Below are 13,209 nucleotides of genomic sequence, written 5' to 3'. Positions count from 1 at the left end.
TATAAGAGCCTGTGTTGAGTAAAGTCACTATAAGAGCCGGTGTTGTGTAAAGTCACTATAAGAGCCTGTGTTGTGTAAAGTCACTATAAGAGCCTGTGTTGTGTAAAGTCACTATAAGAGCCAGTGTTGTGTAAAGTCACTATAAGAGCCTGTGTTGTGTAAAGTCACTATAAGAGCCAGTGTTGTGTAAAGTTACTATAAGAGCCAGTGTTGTGTAAAGTCACTATAAGAGCCAGTGTTGTGTAACGTTACTATAAGAGCCAGTGTTGTGTAAAGTCACTATAAGAGCCAGTGTTGTGTAAAGTCACTATAAGAGCCAGTGTTGTGTAAAGTCACTATAAGAGCCAGTGTTGTGTAAAGTCACTATAAGAGCCAGTGTTGTGTAAAGTCACTATAAGAGCCAGTGTTGTGTAAAGTCACTGTAAGAGCCTGTGTTGTGTAAAGTCACTATAAGAGCCAGTGTTGTGTAAAGTCACTATAAGAGCCAGTGTTGTGTAAAGTCACTATAAGAGCCAGTGTTGTGTAAAGTCACTATAAGAGCCTGTGTTGTGTAAAGTCACTATAAGAGCCAGTGTTGTGTAAAGTCACTATAAGAGCCAGTGTTGTGTAAAGTCACTATAAGAGCCTGTGTTGTGTAAAGTCACTATAAGAGCCAGTGTTGTGTAAAGTCACTATAAGAGCCAGTGTTGTGTAAAGTCACTATAAGAGCCAGTGTTGTGTAAAGTCACTATAAGAGCCTGTGTTGTGTAAAGTCACTATAAGAGCCTGTGTTGTGTAAAGTCACTATAAGAGCCTGTGTTGTGTAAAGTCACTATAAGAGCCAGTGTTGTGTAAAGTCACTATAAGAGCCAGTGTTGTGTAAAGTCACTATAAGAGCCTGTGTTGAGTAAAGTCACTATAAGAGCCTGTGTTGAGTAAAGTCACTATAAGAGCCTGTGTTGAGTAAAGTCACTATAAGAGCCGGTGTTGTGTAAAGTCACTATAAGAGCCTGTGTTGTGTAAAGTCACTATAAGAGCCTGTGTTGTGTAAAGTCACTATAAGAGCCAGTGTTGTGTAAAGTCACTATAAGAGCCTGTGTTGTGTAAAGTCACTATAAGAGCCAGTGTTGTGTAAAGTTACTATAAGAGCCAGTGTTGTGTAAAGTCACTATAAGAGCCAGTGTTGTGTAACGTTACTATAAGAGCCAGTGTTGTGTAAAGTCACTATAAGAGCCAGTGTTGTGTAAAGTCACTATAAGAGCCAGTGTTGTGTAAAGTCACTATAAGAGCCAGTGTTGTGTAAAGTCACTATAAGAGCCAGTGTTGTGTAAAGTCACTATAAGAGCCAGTGTTGTGTAAAGTCACTGTAAGAGCCTGTGTTGTGTAAAGTCACTATAAGAGCCAGTGTTGTGTAAAGTCACTATAAGAGCCAGTGTTGTGTAAAGTCACTATAAGACCCAGTGTTGTGTAAAGTCACTATAAGAGCCTGTGTTGTGTAAAGTCACTATAAGAGCCAGTGTTGTGTAAAGTTACTATAAGAGCCAGTGTTGTGTAAAGTCACTATAAGAGCCAGTGTTGTGTAAAGTCACTATAAGAGCCAGTGTTGTGTAAAGTCACTATAAGAGCCAGTGTTGTGTAAAGTCACTATAAGAGCCAGTGTTGTGTAAAGTCACTATAAGAGCCAGTGTTGTGTAAAGTCACTATAAGAGCCAGTGTTGTGTAAAGTTACTATAAGAGCCTGTGTTGTGTAAAGTCACTATAAGAGCCAGTGTTGTGTAAAATCACTATAAGAGCCTGTGTTGTGTAAAGTCACTGTAAGAGCCTGTGTTGAGTAAAGTCACTATAAGAGCCTGTGTTGAGTAAAGTCACTATAAGAGCCTGTGTTGTGTAAAGTCACTATAAGAGCCAGTGTTGTGTAAAGTCACTATAAGAGCCTGTGTTGTGTAAAGTCACTATAAGACCCAGTGTTGTGTAAAGTCACTATAAGAGCCAGTGTTGTGTAAAGTCACTATAAGAGCCAGTGTTGTGTAAAGTCACTATAAGAGCCAGTGTTGTGTAAAGTCACTATAAGAGCCAGTGTTGTGTAAAGTCACTGTAAGAGCCAGTGTTGTGTAAAGTCACTATAAGAGCCTGTGTTGTGTAAAGTCACTACAAGAGCCAGTGTTGTGTAAAGTCACTATAAGAGCCAGTGTTGTGTAAAGTCACTATAAGAGCCAGTGTTGTGTAAAGACACTATAAGAGCCAGTGTTGTGTAAAGTCACTATAAGAGCCAGTGTTGTGTAAAGTCACTATAAGAGCCTGTGTTGTGTAAAGTCACTATAAGAGCCAGTGTTGTGTAAAGTCACTATAAGAGCCTGTGTTGTGTAAAGTCACTATAAGAGCCTGTGTTGTGTAAAGTCACTATAAGAGCCAGTGTTGTGTAAAGTCACTATAAGAGCCAGTGTTGTGTAAAGTCACTATAAGAGCCTGTGTTGTGTAAAGTCACTATAAGAGCCTGTGTTGTGTAAAGTCACTATAAGAGCCAGTGTTGTGTAAAGTCACTATAAGAGCCAGTGTTGTGTAAAGTCACTATAAGAGCCTGTGTTGTGTAAAGTCACTAGAGCCAGTGTTGTATAAAGTCACTATAAGAGCCTGTGTTGTGTAAAGTCACTATAAGAGCCTGTGTTGTGTAAAGTCACTATAAGAGCCTGTGTTGAGTAAAGTCACTCAGAAGCAGAATCAAACTGTGACTTTTTTGGGAGTGGGGGGAGGATATACAGTGAGGGCTAGATCCGCAAAGAATGGATTGCACGGAGCAAGTTATGAAATGAAAATGGGGGACCCTGATGTAAACAAGACGAAAGTCTTTCTCTGGTCTGCATCCCCTTAACAATTGTGTGTATTGAGCTGTACTGTATTGTACCCATTCTGAAATCTGCTAATAAAATGTTCATTCAATCAATCAATCGACATATAAACGTTATAAAAGATCAGTGTACCTTTTTTTGGATGGCGTTTTGAAATTGTTTGAATGGTTTGAATTTCCTTTAAAAAAGAAATGTTTAAGACGTCAAAAGACAACTTTGCCTTCGAGCATATTGTACTTTTGTACTAATTTTATGCCATTCTTAAGTCTGCACGTTTACATTGCACTACTTTCATTGTCTTTTATACCTATTCTTATGTTTGCAATTTATGCATTGTTTTTTATTCTGTCAATTTGTGTGCTGATTTTATGCCTGTTCATTTTATACTATATAGATAGTTATTCATATTTATTTATTATTGTTATATTGTAGAAATGTGTGAATTGAAATCATGTCTGTAAAATCTCGACAACATTGAAAATGAGGGTGACCTCAATTGTCTTTTCGAGAATAAATAAAGGTTGATGTAAAGTGAAAATAATTACACCTTTTGGTTAGGCCTATTATACATTCCGGGATGCTGACACCTTGGAAGACTTTTATGTGCATCGGTTCCATCCGGATATGTCGAGGTCACCGGTCAGACATTTATGGTGATGTGATTTCTATACATGAACTTGTGGGAAGCTGATATATCCATCTTTAGTTATATCACTTTGGGAAACTGTATAGACTATGTGTGAAGTGTCATTACAACGACTATCGGTCTTTATTAGGCCTTTTACGCAGTGTTAGTGTTATTTCTGGATGCGGATCGCATCTAATGTCTGACGATGTGTTATTATTAGTGTATATGAGCGAGACTAGACTATTTGGTTTAACGTTTGAAACTACAAAGTTATATAGTAGTTTACTACTCCCATGTTTTTGTGTCCATATTTGAGAATTAAGAGGGGTATTTTGTATGCGGCATATAATTCCACCAGCATTTTATCTATTTATTACTAAAAGATTTGCACTACATCCCTACCTAATTTTTTCATTTCGCATTTGTTTGCATTTTGTACTTTTAAATGACATTTTTTTTTTTACTTTAGTTAGTATTTTAGTTGTATATTGTATAAATTGTACAGTGTTTATTCTTTTTACTTGTTTACTGTATGAAGCACAATCTCAGGAGGGTCATACAGAACCAAGCATTTCACTGTAATGTACATAGTGACAAATAAAGCAAAACTTGAAACTTGATTTGCTGTTAAGCTTGTGGTTGTCTCCGCCATTTTAATAATATGGGCAATTTAGAGCCTCCCTGATATTTTTTCATTAGTCTTAATGCAGGAAGGATTATTTTGTAAGCTACTCTGTAAAATGTTGAAGAGCACGTTCAGACTGTTTTAATATTCTGGGGGTGCATGGCTGCAGGCCTAAGTACACTGTAAGAAGGGCCAAGCCACACATTTAGAATTATTTTAAGAACAATTAAACTGTGTTGTGAAAATTGCCCACCTTTACTTAATGCGTTGCAAAAAAACTAAATGTTTTCAAGTCTAAATTCTAATTGTAATTAATGAGCTGTACATTTAGATAATATTCAATAATGTCATAATAGTGGCTAAAAATCAAATATCCTTTTACGTCTTTGCGGTTTGTATCTATACCGATATCAAATTAAAATGTTCAAAATCTGATTAAAGATTTTTTGGTACAGTCGCTGTAATAAATACATAAATAAATACATTTAAAAAATAAAAGTAGACAATAAAAACTTTACACAGATTTAGATAATTTTTTTTAATCTGATTTAACCACTATTAAAACAGTATTGAATATTATCCAAATGTACAGCTCATTATCACAGGTCTACATGCAATGTATCCATTAAAAGCATGTAGACCTGTGATAATATATAAAACTGCCAATCAAAACCACTAAGTCGTCCAACAAGACGTGTTACCAATTACTGTAATTAGACCTTCCTCATTATCAAGTATCAGTGAAAGTTCAACGTGGGCTCAGACGTCAACATGCCATTTACAAACTGCGTTATAATTTTTATTGCCAATAAAGTCCAGATTTTTTTGTGAGCAATTGTGTAATGATTCATAAAACAATAGCAAATTAACAACACCCATCGCTTTAATTTGCTGCATTATTAAAATATTGTTTGCCTGAAGTAAATGACATATTCGGGTCATTCGGGGTTATATCTTTTGGACATTTAGACTATATAGCCCTATAGGCCTATTCTCATCTCACAAAAGAAACGACTATCTCGGATTCTTCAAAGCTTCTGTATAAAACTGAGAAATAAAAAAGCCATATGTTGAATTCACTTTGTAAAAAAAGATCACAACTTAATTCCTAAATCGAGCGTCTTTAGATTAGAACCTCGTAAGAAACCTTTCTTGCATTTAGAAAAATATGTTATAGTATTCTCAGCATCGAGCCATCTTACGCAGAATAACACATTGTTTTATTTTTCTATAGGCTCTTAAATGCAACTTGGCCTATTTGTTTGTTTAGCTTTTAGGTTTTTTTCCTGGTGGAAAAAAACTCTCTCCAACATTAGCAGCACAAACCACATGATTAATGATCCTCGGTCTGACAAGAAGATCTAATGACGTGTGTTGTTACTTGATTCCTTAATTGTAAGACCTGAGAGACGCATGCACGCGGGTAATTATGACAAATGATTATGCGTAAATATTCTGAAACTGTTTGACAGGCGAAATAACCGTGAATTAACGACTGTGACCTCGCCACTTCCTCCCCGCATATTTCTCACACCGGTCCGGTTTTTAGCCCCGTAAAATAACAATAACACTCATTAACGCCTCTCAGGTTCCTGTCAGCCTTCTCCTCCTGATGGCGCTTTGAACGGGATCGGGAGCGGGACGTGACGGGTTTATTTACCCTCTCAACGGCCAAGTGGCGTTTCTTTCTGCTGTTTCTGGGCTGTTTCCAAGTTTACATCAGTAGAACTCTATCATTTTTTATTTTTATTTAATTTTTTGGAAGAATGCTTCAAGGCGAAACCTAATTTCAGGTTATCGTCGTGCCTGAAAGTGCAAGAGCAATATACAATGTACAGGTGGTTAAACTGGGGTACAACATACAAGTTATACTGATATGCTAATCAGATGTGTACAGAATTGTCATACTGTCTCTATTTATAATACACTATACATACATCTGATTAGCACTATAGTATAGTACTAACTTGTATATTTTATACCCCGTTTAATCACCTGTACATTGTATAGTACTGTTGCACTTTAACTTACTTTCGTTGTACCGTGCTGTGCTGTGTAATAATGACAATACGTGTTGAATCTAATCTAATCTATCCGCCGTGCACCGAGGAGGACGTGGACATCTCACTGGACACTGCGAGATTTACTGTGCAGGCTTGACTCCCATGGTTCCTTTACTGACCATATCGACCAACATCGCCATACCTCACTGACATCAAAGTGTTAATGGTGAATTAATGGATGTTTTTAGGGAAGCCGTCAGGAATGATGCATGACCAGAACTGACCAAGGATGCCTTCCGTGCGCGCCTGGCCGTGACAGACAGACAGACAGGCAGGCAGCGCAGACCGATCGGAATCAGAATGAGAATATAGTGTTTTGGCCGTTCATCCCTATATACCGGTGTGATTGTATAGGTCTGGTAAAAAAAAATCCGCAGTATTTTTCGAGTTCAGGACTATTATTCATTGATAATAACCACATGTGACTCTCCACGAGAGGCCCGCACTCTCACACAGTACATGTCGCAGAGTAAAGTTGACTCAAACTGCAGTACATTTGACTCAAGCTGAGTTTACTCAGTTTTACTCAGTTTGAGTTAAACCACGTACTGCAGTTTGAGTCAACTTTACTCTGCGAAATTTACTGTGCACGCACACACACACACGCACACGCCCAAAATAGATTCCAAACACACCGTGGATACAGCATGGGTATTTAATACGTATATTTACGCATGTATTGGTAATATAACCTACTTTCTTTTATTTTGACCATGTCGTGTGAGCTAACGTTTCAAGGTACAGATAGACACCTCCAGCAGCCGGTCAGTCTGCCTCTCTCTCTCGGCACCAACTTACTCTCCTGCTGGGTGGTGTCGCTCCCGCTGCTGAGCCCCGGGGACTCCAGCAGACTCCTCCCCGCCTCGCCGACACTCTCGTCCGCCTGGGTGCCGACCATCTCCCCGGCCTCCTCCAGATCCAACAGGTGGCTGACCGAGAAGTTCTTCTTGCCTTGCAGGTTCTCCAGATTCGAGCTGATCGGACCCTCCAGGCGGTTCGATGATATCGTCGCCTGCCTGTCCATCACATGCGCATAGCTGGACGTCATGACGTCAATATAGGATGCAGAGGAGGGGGGTGGTGGGGGGAGAGGAATAATAATAATAATGCAGAGCCAAATAGATCCTTTACAGCGTACAGAAAGCGCACGGAACACAGCGCCTCCAAAGCCAGAGAATTCGCCTTTTTTCCAAAGCAGAAAAGCAGATCTGTGCTCACATCCAACCGGCAGACTCTCTGCTACACAGACCAGAGAGGAAAAACAAAACGCGTTCTCCTCGCCTGCTTCTCCCCCATCCAATCCATCCGCGCGTAAACAACGAAAATATAGGTCACCAAACGACGCGAAGAAAAAGCCAAACTCTCGTCCCCGCGCGCGGCCGTGTCTCTGTTGTTTTCAAAGAAGTATAGTTTGCTCCTCGGACACACAGTATATTATAATCGAAGTTCACTCCCCACTACTTCCCACTGGTTGAGTCACGGTCTCGTCTCCACTGACTGAGCTGCTGGCTGCGCGGAGAGAGCGCTGCTGATGCCGACCAGATGGAGCTGGTATGTTGCCTCTCTCTCTCTGCGTAAAGCTTGCTCAGCGGCAGCTAGGCGAGGGGAGGGAGGCAGGACGTTTACAGACCCGCCGCCTCCTCCAAAGAGCTATAGTCAGTCTCTCTCTCTCTCTCTCTCTCTCTCTCTCTCTCTCTCTCTCTCTCTCTCTCTCTCTCTCTCTCTCTCTCTCTCTCTCTCTCTCTCTCTCTCTCTCTCTCTCTCTCTCTCTCTCTCTCTCTCTCTCTCTCGTGTAGAGATGGCAGGCGCGCGGGTCCCTGCTATAGCTGTACGGGGAGTAAATGAATCGGAGCCCCCTGCAGGGTACAGACGGGGCTCTAATAGGAGCCCCCCCCCGTAATTACGTAGCGATGCCTTTGTGCTGTCTCTGACGTTTCACAGGCCCACGTCCTCAGCGGCACCCCCCCCCTCCCTATCCTCCTCCTCTTCCTCTTCCTCCCTCCCTCCCCAGAACCAACACCATCATCACCACCCTGATTAGGGATGTGTCTCTCCCCTCTCCTCCTCGCACGCCGCTCTATTAACGAAACTCTTAACTCTCTGCAGCACCAACGAGACGAGGTGTAATTATCACTGTGTGATGATAAATCCAGTAAGGAGATTTTAACTGGCCTGCCTGCTATAGACCAACCGAAAAAAAAAACACTAGACGGATTTCAAATGCAGGCATGGCGTATGATCCCATCTATATATCCACGGATATCTGGGCAAAGATGAATAGCCTTGACAGGGCCTTGCGGAGGGCTATACATGATCTCAGAGCATTCATTCATTAGCAACGTGATTCACAGCTTCAAAATATCCAGAGACAATAGGGAGATACACACGGTGGCAGTAATACCATCTAGTGACATCTTGCTTTAGTCTGCAGACGTCATCCCTGCATGGCGTCATTGTAATAAATAGGTCTATTGATGTACAGTATGATGATACACGGTGCTTTCCCCCCCGAAAGCCTACATGATTCTCAAGGTTTTGGGGTCTGGTGAACTATTATTCTGATGATGTCCAACTCTCGACGAGTCTTCTTGACAGGGGGGGGGGGGGGTAAGCAGAGGGCGAGATGAAGGAATGAAGAAATGCGGAGGGGGGGGGGGGGGGGGGTCCATGTGTTCAGATGGCAGAGAGAGGAGAGAGACTCTCGGCTCCACAAGCTGCCATTGACATCCCGTAGCTTCCAGCCCCCTGATCTGGGAAAGAACAGTTGATGCCATCAAAGGGGGACGCCGATTGAATCCAGATGTTCTCGTTCTTTCCATGTATTTAATGAAGGCGCGGGGATAGAGTACACTTCTTCATCATTAGCCCCCCCACCCAAACCTACCCTCCACCCCACCCAAACTTACCCCCCACCCCACCCAAACTTACCCCCCACCCCACCCAAACTTACCCCCCACCCCTCCCAAACTTACCCCCACCCCTCCCCACCCAAATCTACCCCCCCCCCCCGCCCCAACCCCCAGATTCTCTTTTCCTGCCTACATAAAAGTCCGCCCCGGTGCCAGCGCAGAAGGCCTCCCCCGAGTCTCCCTCTATAAATCCTCTCTCCCCCTCTCTCTCTCTCAATCTCTCTCTCCCGGCCTCCTTTATCCTAAATCCTCCTCCTTTTTTTTTTTTTTTTTACTATACAGCGAAGGATTAGATGCGAAAGTGGCCTGTTTTGCCCCAAAGTCCTCCTATATCGTTTTGTCCGCAGCGACTGTAAACGTCAAAACAAGCCGTGCGCATGAGAGTGCCGCCATCCTGACCTTTGACCTGTGATCTAAAGTTATAGTGAGATCCAAGGAGACATTTGTTGAAATCATCTAATAATCCACTATACAGAGCCCACGTGGGCCCGTATACAGTACGGGGTGCAGAGAGTTTATTTCACAGTATATACGCCTATAGATTTATAGATTTCATTTAATTTAATTTCAAACCTTTATTTAAACTCAAAAAGGCAACCTCGGCTTATGTACTGTGAAATAAACTCAGTTGCATTTCGAGTTTAAATAAAGCTGATGAGATTTATAGATGACTCATGGCGTTGTTGATTTGGCCTATAACTTAGGGCACCTAATTTCACTTTTGCCACAAATAAAAAGCAGCGCTTAATATGTGTGTATCAGTGTGCGGGTTACAGGCTGCAGAGTGTGATCCTTGTGCGTGTTTTACGCACCGCCATTTGACCTTTATTCAAATTAAGTAAAGATACTGGTAAAAAAAAAAAAAAAAAAAAAAGGCCCTGATCTAAACGCATGAGCTGTGATGGTATGTTGTCGTATAGTCGCGCACTTATAGTCGTCGGATAGGCCTAATATAGTCTAATAACACGTTTTATTTTCTCTCTCTCAAGGTTTCTATAATAGCCTTGACATTATGATATGGCGCACGTGTGTTAAATTAGTTTTCTTAGCGGGTATGTCAACAGGGAAGTCGGTCGGGGTCAATTCTGCGTTTAAGATCAATGAAACAATGTTTTGTATATCGTAAGAAGTGGGGAACTATAAGACGAAGAAAGAACTGTCCACGCGGTTATTAAAAAGATAAACGTGTCCCCCGCTAACTTTTGAAATAAGAAATGTTAAACTATTAAACGGCCTACTGTCTGTCTGTGATCATAAACGACTAATCTGTGATAATAAACGACTATGTGATAATAAACGACTAGTCTACTAAATGCAATTGCTCAAATGAATACGTTCAAGTTTTGTTTTATTTGTCACATATAATGTACATTACAGTGAAATGCTTGGTTCATGAGCCTGTGCTTAAAAAAAAGTAAAAAGAATAAAGACCAAACACTATATACAAACTACAATATACGAAACTAAAGTACAACGTGAAGTACAAAATGCAACCAAAATGCAATAATGCCAAATGAGGTATACGGTGATGTGATGCTGAGCGATTTCATCTTATTTTCACTCTCTTGAATGTGGGCTCTAGAAATTGCACAGCGAATTAATTCATACTAATCCTTTATATACGTCTCTTGGTGAGTAGAGGAGAGTTGCCCTCGTTTACAACGACGTCGACTCGAGACACACAGATATATACAATTAAAACGAACAAACACAATAAAATAAAGATGTAAACACCGAAAAGGGGTTTGTGATCGTGCAGGTTTTAAATGGTCCCAAATGTTATGTGAGTGTTGCTCTTTAGGGTGTGTTTTGGAAAACCGTATACAGACAAAAAAAATTATAATCATAATAATAATAATAATCAATAATCAATCTTTAGCTCAGTCGGACTCGTCAGCAATCCATCCGATAGATGCGCGTTAACCCTTTCACTGCCGCACTACCAAACGGTTAACCCTTTCACTGCCACACGACAGGAGAAGGTTAACCCTTTACTATCACACAACCGACTGTCTTCCTTCTGTCGTGTGGCAGTGAAGATATTATTAAGCGAGGTTAATTTATTTGAGCAATGACTGAAAACATGGAGGCTGTTCTTCTCCAGAGCGTTGTTATATTTATTTCCCATGCAGCAATTGAAGCCGCGCGCTTTATTCCCTCATTACTGTGCAGTCATTTCACCGACAGCCTTCAGAATTTGGCACAGACTTCGCTTACATCTGTTTGCAACAAAACACTATAGTCTCACTCAACGCCATATACTGACCTCAAAGAGAGAGAGGAGGGAGAGAGAGAGAGAGAGAGAGAGAGAGAGAGAGAGAGAGAGAGAGAGAGAGAGAGAGAGAGAGAGAGAGAGGGGGGCGTTTGTAAGAGCAGGGCTAATTGTAGATGTGGGGAAAAAAATTTAATCCACACAACAACCCGCACCAACAGGGTTACGTTTGGTCTCAGATGCAAATGAGACATGTTTCTCAAATCAACAACACAGCTCAATATCGGGTTAATATTGTTAATATTGCACTATTGCATAATGACAAAAATCCCAAATATGAGCACAGACGTGCAGCTAATTCATAATTATATGAGGCCTAAAAGTGATCATTCATCAACACACGCAGTGGTCTGACCCGCCTGAGACTGTGGGGGACGACTGCGTCGTTTTCTCGCAACATTTCCCAGCAGGTCACAATAAAGACGCATTTTTTTTTTTTTTTTTTTTTTTTTTTTTTATTAAACAGAGTTATACCCGTCCCTGACAATGATTTGGACATATTACGAGTCCGACTATATGGGAAAAACACGTTGCAAGGGCTATAGAGCTCTGTATCTGTAGACCATAGACGAGTGACTCAAAACTCCTATAAGATGCATCAGAACAAAATAAAAAATGCTCTTCGTGTGTCTTTTTCCAAACATCGTGTCCATCGCAGAGTCGCTCTGAACTTCACACGTCATCATTCAGGGCCCATGTTTGAAATATCAATGTACACTAATCACATGAGCCCTATACCTCAGTGTGGTGAAACTGGATGTGTTACAACAACCCCCCCTCCCCCATATGATGAGAGCACAGCCCCCCCCCCCCCCCCCCCCACGATGAGAGCCCAGCCCAGCGGTTAGGCTTGTCTAATCAGAATCAGTGCGGGTGAATTAATTTCACACTGCTCTGTAAACTCTGCGTGTTGTTTTAATCAGGAGCAGCTTGTTTTATGTTGGGAACAGCAACAGCCCGTTTGCAATTAGCGCTGCCCGCCAGTGTTGAGCGCTGAAACAATAGGCAGGCATATACACACGCACACTACACACACATACACATCCATATACACACACACACACACACACACACACACACACACACACACACACACACACACACACACACACACACACACACACACACACACACACACACACACACACACACACACACACACACACACACACACACACACACACACACACACACACACACACACACACACACACACACACACACACACACACAGATAGAGAGAGATAGAGAGATAGCAATATGGCACATATACACACACAGCAATATCACACACATCATAGGCATATACACACACACACACAATAAGCAGGCACACACACAATAAGCAGGTGCGCACACACAGACACACACAGAGAGCAATATATATACACACACACACACAGAGCAATAGGCAGGCATGCATATACACACGCACACACCACACACACAGAGCAATAGGCAGGTATACACAGTACACACACAGCATATAGGCATATACACACACAATAAGCATGGCACACTCGACCTGCAGAATGAACCTAACGCGTGTTGCAGATCGGGACAGGAGGAGCAGAGTGGTGGAACCATCAACCCACCACGCAAAGCCGAGGCTGTATAACTGTAGTATTACCAAGTGGAAACGTTTTATGCTGTAAAAGGCTAAAACAATGTCATTAGCTAAACGAAAAAAAAGTAATCGCCTCATAATCTTAATTGGAGAATTGGAGCGGTTTTTACAGCTATCTGGCACCGCCTCCACACTCCAATTCTCCAATTTAGATTATGAGGCGATTGCAGTGTTGCTTCTTGACAGCGGGCCTGAAGAGGCCACTGGAAGCTGTAATCATGCTCTATGGCTGTGCGGAGGATTTGCAGCTCAACGGGTCA

The 13,209-nt window shown here is 41.7% G+C and overlaps 1 protein-coding gene across 3 annotated transcripts in view; it reads right to left on the bottom strand.

Annotated features, from left to right (window-relative positions):
- Positions 1-7,702, bottom strand: part of prrx1b (paired related homeobox 1b) — a 44,021-nt gene extending 36,319 nt beyond the window's left edge. For all 3 annotated transcript variants that reach the window (XM_084307377.1, XM_084307378.1, XM_084307379.1), the window contains exon 1: positions 6,940-7,702. In XM_084307377.1, coding sequence (XP_084163503.1) covers positions 6,940-7,189 — 250 coding nt within the window. In that variant the 5' untranslated portion in view covers positions 7,190-7,702. The remainder of the gene's footprint in view (positions 1-6,939) is intronic.
- Positions 7,703-13,209: the final 5,507 nt, after the last annotated feature.

Source organism: Notolepis coatsorum, assembly GCF_963971535.1.
Source record: "Notolepis coatsorum genome assembly, chromosome: 2".
Classification (NCBI taxonomy): Eukaryota; Metazoa; Chordata; class Actinopteri; order Aulopiformes; family Paralepididae; genus Notolepis; species Notolepis coatsorum.
The sequence above is the reverse complement of the archived record's forward strand: the minus strand, read 5'-3'. Positions and strand labels throughout refer to the sequence as shown.